This window comes from Peromyscus leucopus, chromosome 3, assembly GCF_004664715.2.
Source record: "Peromyscus leucopus breed LL Stock chromosome 3, UCI_PerLeu_2.1, whole genome shotgun sequence".
Classification (NCBI taxonomy): domain Eukaryota; kingdom Metazoa; phylum Chordata; class Mammalia; order Rodentia; family Cricetidae; genus Peromyscus; species Peromyscus leucopus.
In genome coordinates this window covers 436,046-463,117 of record NC_051065.1, presented here as the reverse complement: position 1 = coordinate 463,117, position 27,072 = coordinate 436,046, and the positions used below count along the sequence as shown (strand labels likewise).

At 39.7% G+C, this 27,072-nt stretch overlaps 1 protein-coding gene across 6 annotated transcripts in view; it reads right to left on the bottom strand.

The window, feature by feature from the left end:
* Positions 1-27,072, bottom strand: part of Grm8 (glutamate metabotropic receptor 8) — an 808,292-nt gene that overhangs the window by 421,494 nt on the left and 359,726 nt on the right. For all 6 annotated transcript variants that reach the window (XM_028856453.2, XM_028856451.2, XM_028856454.2 and 3 more), the window contains exons 4-6: positions 15,938-16,073; positions 14,953-15,107; positions 13,906-14,043 (exon numbers count right to left, since the gene is read on the bottom strand). In XM_028856453.2, the coding sequence (XP_028712286.1) occupies positions 13,906-14,043; positions 14,953-15,107; positions 15,938-16,073 (429 nt within the window). The remainder of the gene's footprint in view (positions 1-13,905; positions 14,044-14,952; positions 15,108-15,937; positions 16,074-27,072) is intronic.

Sequence of the window (27,072 nt, the reverse complement as noted above, 5' to 3'; positions counted from 1 at the left end):
GTGGACTAACAATGATAACAACCCACATGCAAGTCTCCTGACTTATGGTAAATTCCACAAGGAGACACCGCCTAGGAGAGGTGGACTTTAAGTAATAGCTTTACACAATTTAGCTCGGACCCTCCCTTTATATACCGAGACTTCCAGGGCACGGAGGGAAGAAAGAAGAGAATGGAAGAACTAGATGTGTAAGAACTTGAGAGGAACAAACTGAGATGGGGAAGAAGTAGATTGAAGGGCTACAGGAGAGTACTAGAGGAACGAGATGGAAGATGAGAAAGAGCCAGATGGGGAATGTGAGACCAAAATGAGCCATCTTAGAAATAAGACCAAAATGCTTTCACCCTAAAATTAAGGCCTAAGATTTCTCCTTTTGGGAATAGGCCATTAGTTACTGAAACCAGTCAGTTCAGATTCCAGAAACCAGGAAGTGTAAAAGTACAGAGTCACAAGATAGTCACTAGGTAATGCCTGCCAGACTATGGAATGTCCTCTCCCTGGTTTCCAGGGTAACTGACCACAGAAATGCCCCCATCTGAGGGCAGCCAATGAGAAATGGTGGTGGGCAACCACTCCCTTAGAAGTAATTTCTAGAAGTCCCTAGAAGCGAGCCAATCAGAATTTTACCTGTACTAGCACCCCTAAATGATGTAACCTTGTGACTTTTCCCTTTAAAAACTGAGCTTGCAGACAGGTGGGCGCTTCCTCCAGCCTCCACTGCATTGGATGTATTGGACGAAGTCCCTGCCTAGGCTTGTATTGCTTTTGGATATCCAGAATTAAACCTTGCTTTTGCATTCCGGCATGCTCGTCTTTGGTGGTCTCTCTGGGGGTCACGATCTGGGCACAACATTTGGGGGCTCTCCGGGATCCCCAGAGACCCCCCGCCGGGACCCCTAAGAGCTCCGGAGTTCATCTGCACCGATCGGTAAGAGCGCTCCATTTTCTTGTCTTTGCTTTCCTTTTCTTACCCGAAGCCGGCGGTTGAATCTGACAGGCTCACCTTGGCGGACGCGCCTGTAAGGTGACCCTGGAAGAGTCGAGAGACGTCTCGACCCCTCGTCAGGATGGGGGGGGGCTCAGAGGACCCCTCCTCCGTCAGAGGACTCCTGTGTGGAGTCCATCCGTTTAAGGGGACCAGGAACCAATCTTAGAGTTCTGTGGCCCCGTCTGTATGGTTTTTGGATCCGTGTACATCAACACGGGTTCCAGAGACCCTCTGTTGCACCCGGGAATCTGTTAAGGCCTTGTCATTTCTTTATTGTCTGTTCTTGTGTTTGTTTTTTGTTTCTCTCCCCTTTGTTCATTAGCTTTCTAAACTAACCATGGGGACAACTCCATCTTCCCCCTAGGATTTAACCCTTGCTCACTGGCAGGACGTGCGAGACACGGCGAACAACAACAGTGTGAATGTCAGGAAGTGTAAGTGGGTGAGATTTTGCTCCGCAGAGTGGCCAACTCTTAATGTTGGCTGGCCGCGGAGGGCACGTTTGATCTGGCCATTCTTCCTTTTTGTCTGCCTATCTTGTCACTGTTATTTGTTATACCTTCATAAATGTATAAATGTGTGAGAACTGTGGCCACACGTGTGAGTGTTTTATGCCTGAGCTTGTGTGTGTATTGGGACTTGTGGGCCGATTGCCAGCCGAAGGGATGGAGACCCCTTCGGTGGTTGAACTGGCACAGACTAACCTAGTGGACTACAGGTCTGTGGGCCCAGCCAGGGCGTGGAGTCATCTTTTGTCTCCATGGTGCAGGGCTAGGCGGCCTGTGAGCATCACGGGACCTAGATGCAGTGGGTTCGGGGCCCCAGCTCGCTCAAAAAGCTGTGGAGTAGAGGCTTGGCTGCATGGGAACTAGGCATGGCTTTGTGCCCCCCGCTTTCCCCGTCCTCCTCTTCCATGCTGTTGGGTGGGGCTCCCAAAACCTGCCCTGGGGCTAAAACCTGATCAAAGTCTGGCTCCAAGAATGGAATGTCACCAACAGTTTCTCGTCTGTGGTACAGTGCTGATACAAATTGAGAGTTATTCTTGTTATGGTATATGCATGTATTTCTGTTGTTGTTTAAAATATTGTAACTTTACAATATAATCTAGAGTACTGAGGGAAATCACAAGAAAGACTTTGGTAAGAGTTTCTGTTTTGAAGGAAAAGAAAAGGTGGAATTTGTCTAGAGTAAATGTCTGAAGGATCAAAGTTATGGACTGAAGGTACATAGAAGGTTGTAGAAAGTCAGAGAGGATGTGATGTAAACTGTTAAGGTTTCTTATACCTGCAAATACTGAATTTAAAAGTTGATTCCGGTTGGTTTTCATCTTAAGAATGGCTAATGATTCTGCAAACTGCTTATGTGTGTATGTATACAGGTATGTGACTTGAAAATGAAAGCAAGCTTTAACTGTATGTATGTATGTGTGTAACTTGGATCCAACTGTGTGTATGTGTACAAGTAATTATTGTTTAGAAAAACGAGCTTTAAACAGCAGCCACGTGGCTCCCTCCATCTTGGCTAGTGACCTCATGGGCAGCCATGTGGCTGACAGTCATCTTTTACTAAGGTTATAAAGATCTACTCGGGTTAACACCTAATACTTATGTCTTTACCAAGTGTTCAACAGCAAGTTTCTAGAGAATTTAAATAGATGGCAACATATGTTTAATAAATAAGGTATTTGATTAATATTAAAGCTGCACATCAATGCTTTTATTCACAGGAATATACCTTGCTCTGGCAGCCAAACTTTGCAACATAAAGGAATCATAGGAAACAGCTGAGGTTTGCAAATGTATGGCAGGACTAGAGTTCCAAAAAGAGTCTAGTTGCAGTGGTGGAAGACTTTTGAGAGATATCAGTCTTTTAAGAACAGTTTTTATAGTTAAAAACCAATGGCTTAAAAAAATGTTTCTTCTTACCCAAGGTACGTTCAGGCTTTAGAATGTTGTATAATGATATTTTGTTTTGGTTTCTTTACTGAACCTGTATTTGATGCTAGAAGAGCTTCAACTTAAAAGCATTGTTTTTAGGCTACTTTTGTAGGCTGTTAGAGAACATAAATAGTCAGTCATAAGTAATCAAGTTTTTTAATTGTAGTCAGGGTAAGTAAGTACTGATGTAAGTTTACTCATTTACTCAGTCTCTTGCATATGTTTTTAGGGTTGAGCTTGAAACAAGTAATTAGAAACAAAGTTTGTCTATTCAGATATACCTGGACAGCCCTCATACTTCAGAGATCTGAAGAATATGGCATTTATCTAAAAGTTTACTATATCAGACAGGCTTCCAGATCCTAGCAGTGACCCAAGGTCTCCAAAGAAGATTACGTACGAGGCACCACAACGTCTCTGCCTGAAATATGACCACAGGGCAAGATGCCCCAGTGAAACGCCTGCCGCCAGGACCCAGCTCAGACTGTGGATGAGCAGTAGGACACTGGAATTGATTGCACCCTTTTGCCTGATCAAGGTCAGTCTTCCATGTCCCTATTCCACAGAAAAAAAATACTCTGCCTTATGGATCTGATGGTGGAAGAAGATTTATGCTGTTCTGACTGATGCCTCCAACGCTATGGAGACCTGGGTAGGGTTTGGTCCCTGTAATTTATAGGATTGGAAGCTTCTTGGTCTGTACTCAGATATAGTTTATCCTTCTCAGATCTCTGACAGTACTGATGGCCAGGCTAGCTCTAACTTTGTCAGCATGGCAGCATCAACCAGATCCTCATGCAAGGCTATAGCTTTCTTGTTAGCTCACTTTTAGGAAAATGTTCTAAGATATAAAAGTTTAAGTAAGTCATAAAGGTTCAGATATGAGTCCAAAATGAGATAAGTTTCAGATTACTCTCCTGTTCTATGGTTCAGAGCTTAACATTTAGGAGCCCTGATGATCTGGTAGAGCAATGACTACTTACTATTCAGTCACAAGCTCAACATTTTGGATTTGTTTTAGATGTCATCTAAATATGTCTAAATGTAAACCTAAAAGTGCTTCTCATCAGGTCAAAAATCTCTGTCCAATTTATACCTGGCTTTCTGGACAGAAGGAAAATGCACAAGCTTTTAACCTAAATCTGTAGTTCTTGTTGGGACTCAAAGGTATGAGTCCACTTCTGCTGTTTTATAAGATACCCATTATCTGCATTGTCTACAATATGGATTTCAGTACAGATTGGTAATACTAATGTATCTAATACTTTTATGTCATTTTGTAAGTAGGCCTCAAAGGATCAAAAGAGTCATAAAAACCTAGACCCACTTCACAGAGGTCAAAAGGACCCCAGATAAGTATTCCTAAAGATGGTATTTTTCCTCTCTCCTGGTCTTGGGACTACTGCTTTTCCCATTACTAAGGGTATGGACCTAAGGGTTCCAAATAAGTTCATAAATTTTAACTTCTGTTCCTAGTTTAAATTTGTCTCAACAGATTTCTACTCAGCTGGCAGTCACCTCCAGGTTTCAGTCGTTGACTCCACTGCTCCAGACGACTGTGAGCTCCAGACTTGCTAAAAGCTGACGTGGACCAGCCCAGCTAACATGGTTCTTCCCTGTCCCTATGGGGTCAGGCAGCTACATGCTTCTGACAAATGCCCCCTTGCCCAGTCTTTGACTAGCTTTTCAGCCTTTTGGGGCCCCCTGATATCGGCACCCCAATGCCAGCTCGAAGCAGTTCCAGAAGAGAATGTCACCCATGTTCCCTGTTCAGAAAAGGCTGAAATGCTGGGTCAAAAGAAAACTCCCTGTCATAGAGACAAGATGACTAACTATACATGGCCATTATTAGAGAGGGATAGTTAGGAACTAACTGTCCAAAACCCATGATTGGGTTCCATTAGGCACATGAGAAGGGGGAAATGTGAGACCAAAATGAGTATCTTAGAAATAAGACCAAAATGCTTTCACCCTAAAATTAAGGCCTAAGATTTCTCCTTTTGGGAATAGGCCATTAGTTACTGAAACCAGTCAGTTCAGATTCCAGAAACCAGGAAGTGTAAAAGTACAGAGTCACAAGATAGTCACTAGGTAATGCCTGCCAGACTATGGAATGTCCTCTCCCTGGTTTCCAGGGTAACTGACCACAGAAATGCCCCCATCTGAGGGCAGCCAATGAGAAATGGTGGTGGGCAACCACTCCCTTAGAAGTAATTTCTAGAAGTCCCTAGAAGCGAGCCAATCAGAATTTTACCTGTACTAGCACCCCTAAATGATGTAACCTTGTGACTTTTCCCTTTAAAAACTGAGCTTGCAGACAGGTGGGCGCTTCCTCCAGCCTCCACTGCATTGGATGTATTGGACGAAGCCCCTGCCTAGGCTTGTATTGCTTTTGGATATCCAGAATTAAACCTTGCTTTTGCATTCCGGCATGCTCGTCTTTGGTGGTCTCTCTGGGGGTCACGATCTGGGCACAACAGGGAAGAACAAGATGAAGTAGAACAAGAAGAGGAGAAAGGAGAGGAGATGATATGGGAAGGAACAAAGTGGATGAGAACCTAGAAGGGGCAGAACTAGATGAAGGAATTAAGACAGAACCTAGAGGGGATCGCAGATAAGTGTAGAGAGAAATCAGGCTAAAGATGACCTAAATATGAGAGCAGAATATAAGCTTATAGCTGTCACAGAATAATAAAGTATATGGACTAAGGAGTTTCGTGTACATATATTCATTTCATTTCATCAAAGATTATCAGCTGGTTGTAGATTCTTCCCGGATCCTGGGAGGGGACTATCGAGGGGCTGGACCCCCATAGTCCCCGATAGAGTAGGTCAAAGTAACTCAGCCCCATTCTGGCAAAGGCCTTCAGAGTTAAGACAGGAACAAAGAAAGAACCAAGCAGCAATCAGACTTCAGGCTTTCAGACAGTTAAAGGGCTTTAGATAGTTCACCTAGACCACATGGACCCCAGTTTGTTTTTCTCCAACATGAAAGAATTGAGCTGGCCACTGAACACCTCTAACTCCTGTACTTTATGTGCACTTAGGATTGAAAGTACATTTTCTGACATTTTCAGAGTTTCTTTTGTCCTTGATGTGGCAAGGTCTATAATCTTTACAGATTTTAAAAATGCAGCTGCATCTGCATGCATTTTGTTAAATTAAAGCTTTCCACTTTCAAATTTCCTTATGGGAAAACACACACACACACACACACACACACACACACACACACCTGCATAGTTTACTGATCTACATATTTTTTGAGGATAATGTATGAAGCATAGGTTACTGATTGCATAATTTTGCATTTGCTGATAAATATTAAAATTTTTATTTATATGATCTTGTGCAGGCAACATTTTGAGTTTATCTGTAATCCTTAGTACAGCTGAATATTTATTCTGCTCAGTAAGTTTCAGGTGGCATTGATATCAATGTAAGCTAACTATCATGTCCCCAGAGCTTGCTGGCACTCAAGCCACCTGGAAACTGCTTAGAAATATAGGATAATCCGACCCAGACCCACAAAATTAAATCTGCATCCTAAAAAAGCACATGGGTAATTTGTGGGCAAATGGCCTTTCTAGAGGTACTGGTACTGATCTTAAAAGTAAGTGATTTGGGGTTTTTGTTTTGGTTTCATTTTGCTCAAAAGTAATGAATAATTAGGCAAACTAACTATAATTTAGCAAAGTAGCCTGCTTTAGTTCAGTGTCACTGGATTTGGAGCTATAAAATCTGAGTCTTAGTTCTGTTCTTATAAATGGCTGGGAAACACAGAACTATATAAAAACTTTCGAGGTATTCCAGAGTCACTAGTAAAAACCACATATATAATTGAAAGGCCATATGAAGAATATTAAATTTTCTGTGTGACTGGATAACAACCAACTATATCCTTTGCTTTTTTTTTTTTCATTTTCTAGCTAGTGATTTTAAAATCCAGCGATGCATTATTGTTATATGCAAAGTCCCCCGCAGGCTCGTGTATTTGAATACTGGGTTTCCAGCTGTAGATGCTGTGTTGGGAAATTGTGGAACCTTTCAGAAGCAAGGCCTGGCTGAAGGATGTGGGTGGTTGGGGTGGGGTGGGAGCCGGCTTAGCTGAATATAGCCCAGCACCATTTCATACACAGCTCTTCTGATTCTAGCCTATGAGATCTAACAAGCCACACTGTCAGAGCTCCTGCTGCCACAGACAGAGTTAACCCAGACTCCATGGCCATCTTGCCCTGATAGACTGTATGCTTTGAAAGTGTTTCTCTTGGGCATTTGGTCATAGCAATGAGAAAGGTTGCTAAAATATACATAAAGCATCACAGAGGAGCAAACAAAAAATATTTTGGACAGTATGGTAAAAATTATGAAGTAAGGAAATAGCCATTTGAGGGTAAAATACAAGGACAAATTCAAATTAGACTCCAGGATTCCAGTTACAGCTCTGAGACTTAACACTTGGAGTAGTTTTAATAATTCACTTCCCTGGTTTCCAGTTTCTTTATCTAGAAGATTGGAGAAGGATTTTGATTTTACATTCTCTCTGAGTTCTAAAATCTAGTATGTCTGAAATCAATGCCTGTTTTGCCATCTCAGATGCACCTATTGGAATTCAATACAGAATTTGAGAAATGGAATAAATAAGTCATTCTGGAATTTTTGCTCTTTTCCTTGCCAAGAGCAGAAGCAAATCGGCCAATGGCCACCTCAGAGTGCTAATGTGCAGACACTCTTCCTGGTGGAATCTTAGTCTGGGCAAGCAGACAAACGAGACTACTAGAGCACACTGTAATTCAGAGATTATTATGATTTGGGCCTCTTTTCATTTGGAATCACCAAATCAAATTGCAGAAATCTGATCCCTGGCTAACTATCTGATTCATTTGCAGAGCCTCAGGAGCCCTGAGAGAATAGAGGAGAGCATCCTCATTTCAGAGTCTTCCATAGAAAATAAATGGCTGCTGAGAGGTGGCGATCCAGGAAAACTTACCTAGTCGCTCTGGCACTATGAAACAAACTGACAGGCCCTTTCCAGAAGCTAATTATTGTGCCTGCTATTTGGTTCACTGACAAAATTGCTTGTTTGTAGGAAGAAACATATTTGTGCATTGCTTTTTCCATTACCACTATTTCCATCATCATAAATAAGAATCAATAGGCCATTTCATGTAGCATATGCTCACCACCATTTATAACCTCAGTGTCGGCTGCATACAGGCTAAGCTGTGTGCCCCAGTGGGCTGGCTGAGGATCAAAATAGAACAAACAAGGGAATAACTTTAGATTTAAAAGGATAATATTCATTCATGACCACCTGGGGGGCAAAGGAGGAGCACTGTTTGTCTATAAAGGTGGAGCACAGTGCCTGTCGTACAGTGGTCTAGTCAAATGAATCATCAGGTGAATGGCTGATGGATGAATGGATAAATGAATCACCAGAAAATTCTATGGAGGTAGATGGAGTTCATTGGCCTTCTTGGTGTTTTGACAATAGCAAAGACATTTTTAATTCCTGATGCAGAAATAAATGCAGAGACACAATGTGAGCTGAAAAACAGCCCAGCTGTGAGATGAGCGCTCAAACGTATGTACAGGTTCCTGTAATACTCATTATCAGCCCTCACAGGAGAAAACACTAAGTGGAAAAGACAGTCATTAAATGAGGCACATGACATCTCTAAAGAAAACCTCTTTTCTGCCAGTAGCAATCTTGCTGAACAAAGTAAAGTCACAGAAGAGACTGATCAGAGGAAAGAGAGAGAAAGAGAAAAAAAGGAGGTAACATAGAAAACAATGGGGAAGAAGTCAAGGCAAGGGCCAGAGTGAGAAATGTGGGGGGGCGGGGAATGTGTGGAGATGAGGAGACAATGAAGACACACTGCTCAGGAGTGTCTGGGTGTCTGGGTTTGGGAGAGTGGACAGACACTGACGCTGAGGTGAATGAGAGAAGGAAGGAGGGAAGGTCAGATAAATGTCTATCAAATAGCAGCCATCATCACTGATAACAAGTATAGGAGAGTTCTTTTTCTCTTCTTGAGAAAGACAAAGGGAATTTTAAGTAGGATTAAGTAGTGGTAGCTTTCAGAACTCAGCAGCTCTCAGAAGCAATAATAACTACATAAGTAGCTAAGTGGATGCTAGGAATTACCTCACTTGGAGTTTGGCCAGCATATCAAAAGTTAGAAGTGCTAACACATCTCTCTGAAAGCTTTCCTGAGACACTGGGGGAGGAAATCATCTCAAACTGCCTGAACCACACTAATGTTAGGAAAAGGATGCCCCTCACTGCTGGAAGATACTCTGTCTCCCAAAAATTAATAAGACAGATGCCAATGCTGCTGGGAAGCACACTCTTATCCATGTAAATATATTGCCAGCATCACCCCCAATGGAAGCAAATTGCTACAGTCACCAATTACCATAGTCTAATATAAAATTTACTCAACACATGCAATCCACAAGTGATGGTCTAAATGGGGGAGGGAATCCTTGGGAATATTTCATTCTTAGAGTTCCTTTTTCTCATTGTGAGTGGTTAAACAAGAACTGAAAAATAAACTTATGGGTGGGGTGGTATGTGGCACTCCGGGAACATCTTGCAGGTATCAGTTTTCTCTTTCTACCTTGTGGATCTCAGAGACCCAGCTCAGGTCATCACGCTTGGTGCCAGGCACCTTTTGCCACTGATCCATTTCTGTGACCCTAAAATTTTAAAAGCCAATTTAAAAAAAAAATAATCTCCAGACCCTGCAAACCTTTACTCATGCAAATACAGTGGTTTTTCCTCTCAAGTACTTAACCACTAACATGTTTTATCATTTTCCCTCCTTCCCCAAAATAGAGAAGAAAATGGATTATGACAATAATCTAAGGCACAAATATCTTTTCTTACAATTTGCAAACATTCACCAGTTACTTTCCTAAAGTAAATTATAGCACCATCCATTGCTTTTTAGAAAGCATAGGCAAGCTACTTCAGTGTCCCCTAAATGGGATCTGAATGAAAATCTTATTGACCCCTTCCCTAAGCCACATTTCCCCCCAGCACTTAAACACCACCTTCATTGCACTAAAATAGTTCTGATTGAGCAAATTATTACATTTATAACAATGTCCAAATAATTCAAGGAACTATGAAGCAGACCTGCCACCAAAGCTTCATTCAACAAGTATTTATATCTGAAATATATATATATATATATATATATATACATATATATATATATATATATACTAATGTAGTATTAGTATATGTAATATACTAAGCATATGTCATCTAAAGATGCCAGTGGTATAACTGCATGCCTCAATTTACTTGGAAAATAGGAGTTAGGAAAACCTGGTGATTCCATTAATAATGTGTGTGATAGATTAATAATCAATTTCCTAACACACACACACACACACACACACACACACACACACACACACACACCAGGAAAAGTAAGTTTCTCTGTTTCAAGAGCTGGTATATTTCATGGCTCCTATATATCAGTGAGAAACACAGGCCACTCTATATATAAATTCTCTGTTGTGGCTTGAATCTGAATTGTCCCAATAGCCTGGCATTTTGTGAATAGTTGGTTCTCAGGTGGCACTACTAGTGGAGAAGGCCCTGAAAGCTTTGGGAGCTGGGGGAGAGTAGGAGGAATTAGATCAGTAGAGGTGTGCCCTTGAAGCCACAGCCAGTTCCTACTCCCTCCTTCCCTCTCTGCTTCCTGTGTATCTGCCAAGAGGTGAACAACCTCCTTATTCACATTCTCTTTCCACATGTTCTGCCTCACAATAGGAGTGGAATCAGTGGAGCCATGGACTCCATTAAAATGGCATCTCTGAAACTGTGAACCAAAGCACATCCTACCTGGCTTTTATTGTTTTGATTGGGTGGGGTTTTGTTGTTGTTGTTGTTGTTTTCAACTGAGATGGGAAAAGTAATGGATGCCTTTTCAATTAAGCTTTATTTACTGGTCCTTTATTTCCAGCTGTTCCTTATGAGTCCTCCTCTCTAAGAAGCTGGGCCTTTGCTGATCATCCACCAGTCTGTCACAGAGGAGGGCTCCATGATTTCACCTGAGGACCTTCCTTTGCCTCCATCTTGGCGGTACTCTCCCAAATCCTTCCGGTGACCAAATATGCATTGTACTTGGAGCCATGTACTTATCTGAACTTTATTCATATCTAAGTTGAGAATTAGCATTTATTAATCACTAAATTTCCCACTCTGGTTTTTATATATAAAGTATTATATAAAATATAATACTTCCCCGAAATAAAGATAATTGCTTAGGAGTAATACCAGCCTCTTACTGCCCGCCCTGGAGTTTCTCTAGAAGTTCCTCTCCAATTTTATATGAAAACATGCTTATGTGCTGGAGCCTTTTCAAACCTTTACCTTTAATTTTTTTCTCAGGTTTTCTTAGCATATTTTATTTATTTATTTATTTATTTATTTATTTATTTATTTATTTATTTATTTATTTGCTAAAGTTCTCTTCGAAGCATCCTTTTTTCCTCTCTTCTGTTCTCCTTTTCCCTCGGGGTTTCTGTGTCTCTCGCATTTCTTCTCCCTGGTCCATATCTCTCTGCAGCTCTGAGTGCTGTGTCTTCCCCACCACAGACTAAGAATAATCTCAACACTCAGTTCACTTCCCTCCCTCAAGCCCACTATTCTGTTCTCTTTTCCCATACTGGTTATAGTTCTTGTTTGTCACCATCTAGGGTCAGAGGAGAGGGAACTTCAATTAAGAAAATACTTCAATCAAATAGTTCTGTAGGCAAGTCTATGATGTGTTTCCTGATTAATGACTGATGTGGGGGGACCCAGAATGACTGATATGGGGAGGATCCAGAATGACTGATGTAGGGGGACCCAGCCTGCTATGGGTGGTGCTACCCCAGGGCAGGTGGTCCTGAGTTGTTTATGAGAGCAAACTGGGCAAGTAACAGAGAGAAGTCAATAAGCAGCATTCCCTCATGGTCTCTCCTTCAGTTCCTGCCACCATATTCCCCTTGGACTTCTCTTCCCTGGCTTCCTTCAGTGATGGGCTATGATATGGAAGTTTAAGATGAAACAAACCCTTTCCTCCAAATGTTGATTTTGGTCATGGTGTTTTATCGAAGTGACAGAAGCCAAACTCAGACACCACCCTTGAGTTTCCTATCATTCTTCATTCTTTCTCTGATGATTAAATGCACTTCTGTCCTTGTGTCTAATTTCAAAATCTCTATTTATGACTTTATTTGAACTTTTAGTGAACTCCACATAGGGTCCCAGACCTTATGTTGCCACCCACTGAAAAACTGCACAGACTGTATCTAAATTAAGTCCAAGTTAGTTCCCAAAGCATCTATTTCTTTCTGTTGTTTTCTCAGTCAGCTAATTATATCACCAGAGTATTCACCCTGTATATACACTATACTGCCCTTGATGGTGGCTGTCAATCACCAGGACTATGGCTGAGCTCACTGACATCCCCTCTTTCTTCCCCTGAACTCTCAACCTTCTTACATTTCTGCTAAAAGAATCTTCATGAAACTCCCATCTTAGCAATTCCTCTGAGTAAAAAGCCAAGTCGCTCTGCCATTTGAGCAGGATAAAGCCCACATCTCTCAACTGGAAACTCTGAAGACCATCCCTTATTCTTCCTTCATATGCCCAGTGCTATCCTTGTCTTTAATCATCATACTCTCAAACTCTGGCTTCCAACAGTTGGTTTTTTTTTTCCATCCAATCAAAAGAAAGTCATTCCAGTTTTAGCCCCTGCTATTTTCCTGTCTTCACACGGCTGATATCTTCACATGATAGCAAGGTATCCTCTCAAGTGTCACCCCTGTGTGAATCGCCCTTAGACCACACAAACTAATTGCTATCCTCTCTCCCAATTCCATCCTGCCTCACTTTCATATTCGTTTTTCTTTCATTTCTTCTAAATTTATCTCAGCATCTGGAAATATTGCTTCACTTTCATATTTACTTAATTCATTCCTGTCACCTCAGATGCATGTGTAAATTTATGAACATGGATCTTGTCTCACTTCCTTCCCTCCATGCTTGGCACAGGAAGCATGAAGTAAGATTTTTTTTGCACCAATTTTTGCATCTTCATTTTCTTTCTGATTAGATGGCTGTACTAACATTTAGCATATTACCACTTCATTTGAACAAGATGCAAGATAGACAGAAAGTAAGACATCTCAAAATATAGGTGAAGAGGAAAAATCACATCAACTCTTGTAGTTTTCAGTGTTATTATCCCTAACGATTTCTGAGGTTTTAAAATCATGCTATGAACAATACTCTTTAAATATCAGTTTTGATATATTAGATTCTAATTATGTCACAGATAAATATTTATATTAACCTTGTATTATGAGCTTATTAAATTTACTGCTTAGTAGTAACTGCTAAAGGTACTATTTCTATGTACATGACCATGTTCTCTGCAAATAAAATAGTTTTGTTCTTGCATTTAAAGAGGGACACTCAAGGATTATTCTTTTAAGGACAAGCAATAGAAACTAAAAGCATCAGAAATCACAGCTGCTGGGGCTTCTGGGGGAATAACTGTTATGCTAGATTGCGAACGCATTGTAATAGTTTAAAAACACTTGTCTTGCAACAACTTATGATCAATTACTCTCACTGTGTTTGAATGCCTGGAAAATAGTACCATATCTTGACTGTCTGTCTTAAAACACATTAAAGTACTTTCCCAAAAGAAGATACTTAAAATATGTTAGTCAAATACAATTGAAATACCCCAATGCTGCCCACATGGTATATTTTTGATGAATGGTTGTTGATAAAGTATAAGAAACAATAAACAAGCTTCAGTTTATTGAATGATGAGCTCATGTTCATCCCTGCTAAGGAAATATAGGACATGAGAAAACAGATGATTCCCTATCATGACACAGAAAAACACTTCCTCTCTTAGGTCATGTGAAAACAAGTATAACAAAGGAGACATGTGCGTCTACCTGTGCATTTCTTTATGTGACTGTTTCTCTTCCCATGTGATCCCAATTTGCATCCAAAATTCTCCTCCCAGAATTCTGCAAACCACACATTTCTTCGATTATTGGCAAGAGTTCGGCTTCTAAAGTATCGATCAAACCCTATGTTAGAGGAAAAAGGTATGGTTTCAGTATTCATTCAAAACCAAAACAAAATACCACCATAACTTTGAAGAAATGTTTTATTGAACATTTATAACATATTATAAATTATTATATGTATCATATATTATTATATGTGATACGTATATAATATATATATGCTATATATGTATAACACACACACACACACATATATATATAAACAAATAAATAATCCTTTTCTCTCTCTCCTAACAATAAGGCAATCAGAACTGATACAATCTTGTAGAGTCATGGCTAAGTAGTCTAAATGATTAGTTTTCTCAGTTAACTACCTCATTTAAGTGAAGACATCTAGAAACAATACCTTACCTCAGAGGATAATGTTAAAAATAGGAATTTAAGTCATTGTCAAGAGTATTCAGACAATATTTAGGAAAAAAAATCCATATTTAAGTAAGTTTCCCTTCAAAATTTCTCTGTTTCAATTTTTCCATAGGGTCAATTAATATAATGTATTTGGTGTTTTATTCAAATTATTTCCCTCCAACAATCTATAACCCTCATAAATGCCCATTAAAGTGCATAAAAGTAAACTACAGTAACTAGCATCATGGAAATGTCTGATTTTAATATTAGCACTCTTTTATAAGGAAAACAATCTTTAAAGTACACTTATTAACATATAATGGTTGCATAGTGGATATGACTACTGTGCCAACAGAGGTGTATGCACATTCCATTCAGAATCATCAATGATGGGTATAACTCATATTTGAATTATAACTTTGAATATTTCATTCCCTTTTTTTATCCAGTGTTGTGGTTTAAACCCAGAGCTATATGTACTCTAACCAAGCTATGTCCCCAGACTGCATCTGAACTGTGATTTGACTGAAATGAAATGAATTATCCTTATTGCAACCTTACCATCAATTGATGCCCTTTTGGGCAAAATTGTCACGGCCCCTTCTGCGATCGCCTCCTGCTGGTAGACAGGTGCTATTTTGGATCCCCAACTGTCTGAGCCAATCCATAGAAAATGCCCGCTTTGGTTTAATTTTTTTGCTGCTTCCAGTATCCTCCTATAGGAATGGAATGAAACAAACGCATGTCATTTATTGAGAATCACTACAATTCTGAAGCTCATAACACCAGTGCGCAGATCCGAGTGTGTCCTCCAAATTCCATGTATCATGGAAACTTAATTTTCCAATACATATGTTAATGGTTTGGTGGCAGTGTTCTTGGGAGAAATCAGGTTTGAGTAACTCAGGAATGTGGGTCCCAGGATAACATGAATGTCCTTATGAGGAGAGAAGCAGAGCCCAGAGTGAGACACTTCTCTGACTTACCATATAACGCCCTCCATGTCTTCACCCAGAAGACAGGCCCTTAAAAGATGCCAAGAAGCAGCTAGACCCATACTCTTGGATCTCCAGAGCCAAGAGCCATAACAACTTTTTTTTTCCTTAATAAATTTCCCAGTGTGTGGTATTCAGTAATAGCAACAAAAAGTGAAACCAACATAACCAGTTTTATAAAGTTAAAAATACTCAGTAGGTCACTGTTAAACAATTAGTCAATCATTCTAATTGCTCGAGTCTTATCATCTCCTAAAGGAAATGAGGCTGAGACTCCAGCATGTGTTAATTGGGCTAATTCTTGACCTGTTCTCATCACTCTGTCTCTTGTTTTGAATTATCTCATCTCTCTCAATTCCAGGTTTTACTCTGTAGGCATAGCTGACATAGAAGTAAGAAGGCTGTTGGATCAGAAGCAGAAGGTTATCTTTGGGTTAAGAAACTAGCAATTCTGGTGACTCTCACAAGCTTCTTACGCTGTTCAGATATATGTCTGGAAAGGATGTGGGGCACAAATCTGATCCTATCGCCTGGAAGAAAGTAATCAGCACCTGATGTCATCCTCGTTGGCAAACATAATCACTGCTCGAGCATTAGGTGTTTCCAGCAGGCGTTTGATAATTTTTTCAAATTCTCCAGGTCTTGGTTCACGTGGGATTTTCTGTGATTGAGCAATGCAAACACCACCTGTTTGAGGGGGAAAAGAGTTGTTTCAGAAAAGGCAATTATTTAATTAAAACTTAATGAGGTTAATTGCATTGTAAAAGCACATTATTTACTACAAAGTATTATTATTCCAAACATTTGCCATTCTGGCCTATTTTAAGTAATTGTGTCTGTTTATTATAATATATACAGTAAGTAAACAACATCAATATGAGTTTGATTTCCTTTCACAAATTTAAACATTTGTTGTTTTTTCATGGTGGTGATCGTGAAGGTTTAGAGAAGTACAGTAACTGATCTAAGATCTGTAAGGAGATCCTGGGGATAGAAGGAAAAGGGGGACATTTTACATTTATTTATTATAAAACTAAATGCAAGTGATAAAATTACCTCTCACTATATATTGCACGTGAGGCTACTATCAAATAGCAAGACCCTTTGTCTGTTTTCCTTTACTAGTAGATCTCATTTAAAGTTAATTTCGTCTTGTTGCTCATAGCATTGCTTTACATATCAGCAGAGTACATTATGAGACAATAGTCTTCAAGGCTATCCAACAAGTCTCAAAGACTCAAGTCCTCGGTCGACATAGGCTTCCATCATACAAATCAAAATAGCTACTTGAGCCAAAACCAAGAAAGGGAGAAAGGGGGGAAGAACAGAAAGAGAGGAAGAAGGAGGGATCTAGGACTCTTCTTTTAGCCTTTTCTAAAACAATTAGAAGCCAAGAGGTGTTCAGAGAAGACTCTACCTCTGAGACTCCAAGATAGGGGTCAGAGAAAGAGTTTTGTTTTATTTGGTTTTTCTTTGATTTCCTGATTGCAGTGGAGTATAGACAAAACATATTTTAACACTGGAAGATAAAATAGAATTAGCTATAGGTTTTATTGCATTGTAGCTTAAATGGGCTTTTTTGAGTCAGCTAAGAATGAATTGTCATTTGTGACACTGCTTCAGTAGGCAAGGCTATTTTTACTCTCAACAACTAACAATAACCAGTCACTCAACAATTCTTGGCTACCATTATATATTATGCCTTAGATCCTGCAAAATCTGTCTAATCTAGGAGATATCATCTAATCTGGAGACAGATACTATAGCAAATTGCCATGGAATATGTAATAAACTGGAGAATTACAAAAATACATCATGCAATGGGAGCAGAGAGGAAAGAAAATGAGAGCTTGAAAAAGCCAGATTTCAAGGAACACACACACACACACACACACCACTGTGTGAGGGAAAATGAGAGATACATAATAGATTACACGGTGTGAAAGAGCTAGCTTAATGTCAGCCTACAGTATAAATGGATTAAAGTAGAAGTTGGAAAGAATGGCCAGGTTCAGAGCAAGAATACATTTGTCAGGATTCCGAGGGACTGTATATGAGATAATCATGCACTGAAACTTAATCCCTGGTGTGATGGCATTGAGACAACATTGTTGGAAGGAGACTGAGTAACAAGGATTGAGCCCTCATGAACCAAATTAGTATCCTTTCTTAAAGAAGAAAGAAATAAGGGGGAAGGAGGGAGGGAGAGAGGGAAGAAGGGAGAAAATAGAGAAAGGGGAAGAGAAAGAGGAGTGAGAAGAGAGACCAGAGAACCCTCTTACACTACAGGCCTTCTGAGAACACAATAAAAAAAATGTCTTTGAACTAAGAAATGAACCATCAGAAGAATCTACCCTTTCTGGCACTCTGATCTCAGACTTCTGGCTTCCAGAAGTATGAGAAATAAATTTCATTGTTTACAAGCCACCAGCATACTGTAATCTACTACAGCAGCTTGACTGAACTAAGACATTACATAATTTAGACTTTATCTTGAAAAAAAAAGAATTCATTTAACACTAACAATACAGAAAGAGATAAGCTTTCTTTTAGGAAGAAAACCAAGCCTAACAAGAGACAACTGGTTGAACGTGGGTATCAGACATGATGTGTACAGCAAGAATGGATGAGTAAACAAGGATTATTTTTCATATATGTTTGAATATATTACACACACACACACACACACCCCGTCACAGAAATGTACTAACCTTATTCTTTAGTCCTTGGGGATAGAGCTGTTCATAGCCTTGCTGCTTCCTATACTTAGCCAGTCTACTAGTATACCAGGAAGAGTTATAGTGATCAATTCATTACAGAGCAAAGGTTTATCCAGTATTTATAAAATATGTGTAGGGAATGAGGATACAATGGTTAATAAAATGGACATGGCCTCTGCCTTTAGAGAATTTAGAAATATAAGTAAATCAGGCTTCATGTAAACAGTAAGTACGTAAGTATGAATTATTGCAAGCCCTATGAAGAAGAACAAGGCTTTAAGTTGGCTGGCCAGTCAGTGGTCAGGAAAGGCTACTCTGAAGAGGTATAATTTGGTTGGCCTCAAAAGGATGAAACACATGTAGAGAATAGTATTGGAAATGTCAGGAAAGAGCTGCTAGAACAATGTAAGGGGTGGAGAAATCCTTGATGGCCCATAGGAAACATTGGCTGCCTAAACATGGCATTTCATGGATGAAAACAGATGGGGACTACTGATGTCAAGGGAGACCCAAAGTGTAAAGAATGGAAGAAAAAATCCCACTGAGAAGGTTATTGGTATACGTGGTGGGGAACAATAAGTAAGACAGGAAGAACAGAGAGAACTCTGTTGGAAATTCCAAGCTAGAATCAATGATGCTTTCTGTTGATTTGATATAAACAGTGACGCAACAGGAAGGCATGAAGTATGCTTCCATGGATTCAGTCATGGTGACCAGTTTTTGTGAAGACATGATTAAATAAGCGGATAATTCAAGAGGATTGGCAGGTATATGGGTGGGGTTGATTCCAAGCAGGTGTCTTCAAAATCCCCAGGGAACATCCATCAGGCTTTGTTTCTAGAGCTGAGGAGAGAAAAAGGAGACTGTAGCTACCACTCTGTCTAGCATTGAGATTGAGGATTGATATTTAGATCAGCAGAAAGAAGGAAGCTGATGGAGATCCAAACAAATCATGTGCTGTGGATAGGGATCCATTGAGAGACTGGGAACCAAGATCACATCTTTGAGAAAAATTTTGGAACCAAGACTGGAAAAATGCTGAGAACTACAATTTCTTTGAAAATCAAGAATGGCTGAATGACAATATAAGGTAACTGCCGAAGGGCAACATGAAACTGTGACAACTCTTCAAGGAACAATGAATGTTTCAGAATATGATTGCCTTTTTAATTAAATTGCCAGGATTACTTAAGTACTACTTAGCATTAAAGGCCTGTTACATCCTGGGCATCATTCTGAGACTACTTCCAACTCCAGAGCCAGAAGAAATGGCAGCTGGAATTTTTTTCATTATAACCATTTCAGGTGAATCATTCTTCACATATGGTTTAGTCTGAATTCAGTGGCTGACTTTTTCACTGAGGACCTGGTAGAGATTTTTGTTTATAAAATTCTGAGCTAGGCATGTTAGATTTTAACAAAAGGTTATGTCCACTTCACTTTTTTTCAAATTATTGCCCTTCTCCTTATACTTGCCAATCTGGCCAAATGTTCTGTAGAGACTATATGTTTAATCTATTTCAGCTGAACCAATATCTTTGGAGAAAATCCACTGGACGTGGCATTTTAATGTTTGGTACCTTATGGATATTGTATTAAGTTATACGGGGACTGCTTCTCCAGTGATTTGCATTAGAAGATTAGAATATCTTCCTTAGCCTTGAAACTCATTCACAGTTTCTATTTCTACATCATTCAAAAAGACAGACAGTTAATCCATTCATAAGCACTCATGGTCTGCTATGTTTCAGGAGCTATATAGGCATTCAAAGATTTTCTGCACTCAGCAGTTTCATCAGTTAGCTGAGAGACAAGACATGCATATGAAAGTCAGACAAGAGTGGAACACTGGATAACAATGAAAGGTAGCACAAGAGATCTATCAAAACACAGAAATAAATGGCAAACAAGCCATGGTCCCAGATGGTCCACTGATTCATATTAAAAATCAATCATTTCAAATGTTAAAATTTACTTAAAAATAAAGTGAGATTCAGCCAAATATTCAGTCCTAATAAAAGATGTACTTCCCACATAGCATTCAATAATATATTTTTACTTCCAGAAGAAACTGCCTTAGTTTAAACACCTAGGAGGAGGAGACAGGGCCTCTCCTTGGGGAATTTGTCCATTGTGTCTCTGCTGTGATATTTCACTCTGAGGAGTTACTAACAGAGTATGATTCAAGGGGCACTAGCTTCCTTTTCTACAGCACCCAGTGCTGGAAGAAACAATTGTATACAAGCTTGGCATACAACACCCCCCCCCAAAAAAAAACGAATTTATAACTGTTTTCCAACTTCTCTTGACTGGTTGTTTGCCACTTGTATAATTTTTCCCTGTTTCATTCCTTAGCAATCATTAAGGACCATCTGCTATGTAAGCACACCCCTAGTCATCACTCCTTTCCACTCCCATCCATTCTGGGGTTCCATCACCACAGCTAACAGCAGCACCCTGAGGTTGCTGTCATCACTACTTCCCTGACAGGAAACAGAAACAGGTGCATCACTAGGCTGCTGGAGGCTGAAGCGCCACTTCACAGCCAAACACTTTAAGTGCAGACTTTCCCCTCACCATGCCCAGCCTTGAGTGACTATACCTGTAAGCATAATGGTTTGGTGGCTGCAGGTCACTGATGAATAAGATAAAGCAAATTTAAAGACTCATTTTAAAAACCCAGCAGGTTATTCCTGGTAAATCTGATTGACAGACACATAAATACAGCACTTCTATCGAGTATTAGGAACTTAATTAAGATACTTAGAACTCTGGAAGCTTATAGACTTGACTTAAACTTCAATGTTTAGTCATTCCATACTCAGTGCTTCCCAATCATTTCTGTAAATGTGCATTCTCAGAAGACTTTACTTGGGTCCCTTGTCTTCTGTTTTATCTTTGTACTGCAGCAACCACAGTGACTGCAATATTTATGTGTTGTCTTCTCCTTCCTTCCACTAGAACCCAACAACCACTGAATCCTGCTGCTTCTACTCATCACAACAACCCCAATACCTATACCTTTCTTATTACATAGACATTTCAGTGGACATATATTGGATGAATAAATGTAAGGTCTGTGGTTGACAGTTTAAGTTTTGAGATAGGAAAATAGATAGAGACAGTTCTGCTTTCATAGGCCCATCAGCCAGGTAGAGAAATGATTGGATACATATAAATATATGGTCAAAAATGTGTCTCGATAATAGATGTAAAAATAAAATAGGGACTATGGTAATACAGAGGACTTTACCACTGAAATAGACTCAGCCTCCCCACGTTGTTTTTACCAGGATGCCATTAGTTAGAAAGCTATCTAGGCTGTAGTGCACTCATCTGTATTGTGGCACTATAATTTGTTGTATTGCTACAAGAACAGATTTGTAAGCAATGTCATGGTTATTACTTTTTGAAGAAGCTGAGACTCAGGGGTGAGTGGTCTGTGTCTCAGACCTGGGAGATGACAGGTTTGTGTGCATTGATCTGGTAGTATAGAAACAAAGTGATATGTGAAAGAAAATGAACCTGCTGTCTGCAGACCTGAGAGTGGGTCCTGTGTGACCTTGAGGAGGAAGTCATAACATTACCCAAGTGCACTGTAGGAAACCAATAAGGAGGTTACAGTTCTCAAAAATGCAGCACATTATCACTTCCAATACTCATCATCATCAAACCATCAACACTGAGAGGATGTTTGATGTTCAGATCTGAAACATGGAGTTTTCAACAGAATTGATTTTTCTACCATCCATCATTCTTTGTATAGCACCATCAAATATCCCAAGTTCTGAGAAGTGGCATTTGCTCACTTGCGTATACCATGGAACAAAATGAGTATATTTCAGAAGAGGAGAGGAGAGAAGAGGAGAGGGAAGGAGGGGAGAGGAGGGAAGGGGAGGGGAGGGAAAGGAAGGGAAAGGGACAGGACAGGAGAGGATAGAGAGGAGAGATGCAGTAGCATTTTTCCTGGCCTCAATAATATAGGTCTCTTTCTAAAGGCAGTCCATAAATAATATCTCAAAGATTTTGATTTTAAAATAGGGGTTGATGAGATGGCTCGGTAAGTAAAGTCTCTTGATTCTAAGCCTGACATTCTGAGTTCAGTTCCCAGGACTCACAAGATAGAAGGAGAGAATTGACTCTACCAAACTGTTCTTTGACCTCTGCTCATGTGTGCGTGCACACGCACACACACACACACACACACACACACACACACACACACACACATATTTTAATTAAAATTTGACTTTTTAAAATAAGAGAATTGCAACAGAAATACTATTCAAGTATTAATGGTACAAACTATGATGGAAAAGTTATGAAAACTGTTACATGTTGCTTCCTGTAACAGTTTGCCAGGAATCATGGCAGTCTTCATTCTGGGCAGCCCTGGAGATCATTGTGCTGGTCTTCCCAGCCTGTGCTCCTGTCAACTACCCAGGGAGTCATGAATACTCAAATGAGGGCTCCCAGGACCCATGATGACCTGGCAGACTTTGGAGGCCACCAGCCACCTAACACCTTGGGAGCTACTGTGGTAGGAAACCAGATTTAAAAGAGATTTTTGTTCCCTAATGATCTCTACAGACTCCTGAAGCTTTGTGTGGAAAGGAGAGAAAGCCCTTGGTGAATGTGTGTTGTTGACATGGGCAAGGCCATGTCAGGGACTCTAGTCCCATGGGAATGGCAAAGCCTCCCTCCCACTCTGAGGTAAGGTTCAGAGGGAATGGCAAAGCCTTCTTCTTGGATCTGAGTGCAAATGTTGATAGTGTATGCAGAAAACACCCACCATAGCTTTCTTCCTTCAGATATTTATAGCTTGAAGGCTGCTCCCTTACAGAGACTGATCCACAATCTAAATGTGTACCACAAACCTGTTATCTGTATGTGTCTTACTTAAAGTGACTATTATTGTAATGAAACATCATGTCCAAAAGCAACTTGGGAAGGAAAGGGTTTATTTCACTCACAGTCCCATATAGGAGTTAAGCATGAGGGCAGGAGCTCAAGCAGGCAGGAACCTGGAGGCAGGGGCTGATGCAGAGGCCATGGAGGAGTACTGCTTACTGGCTTGCTCCCCATGGCTTTCTCAACCTCCTTTATTATAGAACCCAGGACCATTAGCCTGGGGATGGAACTACCCACAATGGACTTCCCCATGCCCCATCACTCACTGATTAAGAAGAAAATGTCCTACAGCCCTATCTTATGAAGGCATTTTCTCAACTGAGGTTCTCTCCTTCCAGATGACTCTAGCTTGTGTCAAGTAAACCCAAAATTAGCTGACACAGTATATAAACCCACCTGCTTGTTCAGCTGTATGCAATAACCTCACCTCTCTATTCAGTTGTATGTGACAAACATGATGTGTTTGTGGAGATAGAGCTGTGACTTCTCCATCTGACAGCCCAGACCACTGGACCCCAGTCAGGTCCATCCCTGGAGCTGTGAAAAGGATGAGACAGTTCTGTTTGTGCACTTTGGGCCTCCAGTGTACAACTGGCTCAGGTTAAGGACTCATATTCTGAGAAAACAATCCAACTGCTGCAAAGGTAGTGTGACAACCCATCACATCAGGCAACGACCATTAAACTAAGTAGGATGTGAGCACCAGAGAGAAAAGCTCCTTTTTTGCTCTCCATATTGACTCCATTGAGCCAGAGCAAAATGGAGAAAGAGGCTCCCTGAGACACACCCAGAGTAAATGTCAATGCGAATTTACTGTCACAATCTATAAATGGGTTACTCCAGGTTATATACTCTCATATAAAAATTCAGGAAAATTCCAGCTGTCCCCACCCCTAGAATAAGAACTATGGCTTGCTGACAGAAGGTGAATCAGTATTCTCCAAGGATAAGCCCCTGATAGGTGATCTAATCCCAAGAGATCAGCCTTAAACAAATATACATGTGAGCAACACTAAATCAACTAGCAGTGTGTGTGTGTGTGTGTGTGTGTGTGTGTGTGTGTGTGTGTGTCTAATGAGAATAATTAAAGAAGAGGTCATGAATTTTACATAAAGTATGCAAGCAGGAAATTCTCAATATTTTTTTTTAATTTAAATTTTAGAAAGTATATAAATTGCCTATAAGATGATATGAAATTTATTCATGAAAGAGAAAATAATTTGAATAAAAAAATAATAATTTCTAGGAACTCGGAATTTCAAGGGCTTTCTTCCTTTCTTTCTTTCTTTCTTTCTTTCTTTCTTCTTTCTTTCTTTCTTTCTTTCTTTCTTTAATACCAGCAATACTTGGTGTAAAATATTATTGTACAGACCATGCACTGTGCATTAGCAAAGCCTTCCTCTGTTCCTTCATAGCAATGCCCTACATTGACAGCAGAAAAAAGTGCTCCTGTCTACATGGTGCAGGATTTTTCTCAAGACAACTTTCTAGGGTGAGTCAAATGACAAATGAAGAAGTAGAAGACCCAGTATTGCCATCCAGCCACACTTGCCCTCATGCTAGGTCCTTCACAAACATGTTCCTGTAGAATCATTTCTGGCTTCTCCTCACATGGTTTCTCTAGAGGACAAATTAAAGACAACCCAGGGAGTGGATTGTGACACATTCTACCCATCTCTGGAGAGGATTAAACCAACACTCCTATTATTTTTTAATATTCATTTATGAAAGAAAGGATTGAAATAATTTCAGGACATTGATAAAGTTAACAAATTGCTTGCTGTAGCTCATTAAGAATTAGAATCTGGAGTGTTGAGATAATACTGCTTCAGATTAGGAGCCATAGAATTCAAACCCTCAAAATGAGTTTGAAAGATATTTAAACCACCCTTGCCTTACAGAAGACTCAGGAATGGTCAGTGAAAAGGTCTAACTTGTTGAGGCCCAGTGACAAGTCCTAATTCCATAGGGAATTATGAGAAGAGAGGAAACTTTGAAACAAGCCACAGAGGCCAGGCTATTAATTCTCCATGTAAATTAAGGTGATTAATTTTATGGGTCAACTTGACTAAGCTGTTGGATGCCTAGACAGCTAGTTAAACATTATTTATGAGTATTCCTATGGGAGTTTGTATAAAGCAGGTGGTCCTCCCCAATATGAGCTGCCATCATCCAATCCATTGAGGGCCAGGATGCAATAAACACGTGGAGTAAGGTGGAACTGATTTGGGTTGGCAGCTTGAACTGGGACACAGGCCTTCTACCCTGAGAACTACTGGTTCTCAAGCCTTAGAGTTGCACCGTAGGTGTTGCTGAGTCTCTAGCTTGCAAATGACAGATTGAGAGACTCCCCAATTTGCATGCCTATATAAGCAAATGCCTGATAATAAATTTATTCAAGTATATGTACACATGTGGGTTGTTCTATTCATCTGGAGAACAGTGGTCAATACAATTAATCATTGTATATGGACCATTCTAGAATGGGTGAAGGTAGCTTCACATGAGCCAGCACTTGGCAACCAAGGAAGTCCCTCAAGGGACTGAAAGATGACAGCTGCTTGATTACAGAAGTCTCAGAGGCAGGAATAAGAGGTCCCTTGTTGTTTGGTGATCTTGAAGGATGATTCACCACATATACAAATTAAAATGTAAAGACAAAGGAAGATTTTAAATCTTTTAAATTGTACTATGTATCAATTTATTACAAAATCTTACTGTTTAATGTTAAAATCTTCTTCAGGAGAATTACTGTACAAGGAAATGCAAGCTCTACAAACAGCAGAAGCTGAGATTGTAACCAGCATAGATAAGAGACCATAAAACTTTCAAGTATTTTAGTGGAGAAGTTTTGTTTAAAGAATATCTGAAAGGATAAAGATTTGTTCTTTAGATATTGCTTATTTTTAATAGAGACACAAATCTCTATTAATGGTATAGTACATGGGGGAAGAAAACACCACAGTACCAAGTTCCAACTGTGATGGAAATTGAGGATTAACTTATTAGAATGAAATTACTTACTAAGCCATGTGTAGAATACCAAATATAATTTTTAATAAAACAACACAACTACTATTGTGTTTTGTGGTAACATATCAAGTTAACTCATAATTTCTATCAAATTAATTCCTATAAATATGACCAAGTTTCTGATTGTATAACAGTTTAAGGTAGTGTCTCCTGTAGCCCAGGCTAGTTTTAAACCCACTATGTAACCAAGGATGATCTCCAACTTTTGATCCTTCTGTGTCTGCCTAGTAAATACTGGGATTATAGACATGCATACCACACCCAGCCTGACTGTATAACTTGATGAATCTATACTGCAAACTGGTTGGAGTTCACAAACAAACATATAAAAAATATCACTTTATCTGTTATTAAAAAGACTATCAATTTAAATTATTGGTTTGTACAACAATAAGAAATTATTAGTAGTTATGAAGTATGTTCTAATAATATAAAAAAATCTGAGTTACTCAACTCTTATTTATTTGTACAAATGACCAAAACATGGTACTCAGATTACTTCTTATTTCATTTTTAAAGATAGCAGAAGCACATGACTTCCTCCCTAAGTACCCATAGCATCATTTCATTCTATCTTTCTGAAGAGATGAATAAAATAACAATTTGACATGCTATAATTGGTCCTTTAGTGGGAATTGTGTAAAATTCCTTCTGGGGTTCAAATAAGTGTAATCACACCTCTTGTAACAATATTTTCACCTCCTCATGTGATATACAACTGGGACTTAGCAGGAAAGTGCACAGCATGAAGACACTGTGGAGGTTTGTCAGCTCAAAATGCACTTGGTGAGAGTGAAGATTTATCTGGCACATCACTGTAAAAGGAAAGTGCTTTCCTCACCAACATGAATTAAAAGAGTAAAACTGCACCCAATTCTATTCTCCTTTTCCCTCTCCTCCTCCATCTCTCTATCCCACCCCCGCCTTTCTCCTTCTTCCATGAAATTCCATTCTGGACTCTTAAATGAACCATGACAAGCAGTGCTATAGGAGAAGCAACTCCCTGTATAGGCAAGGAATGA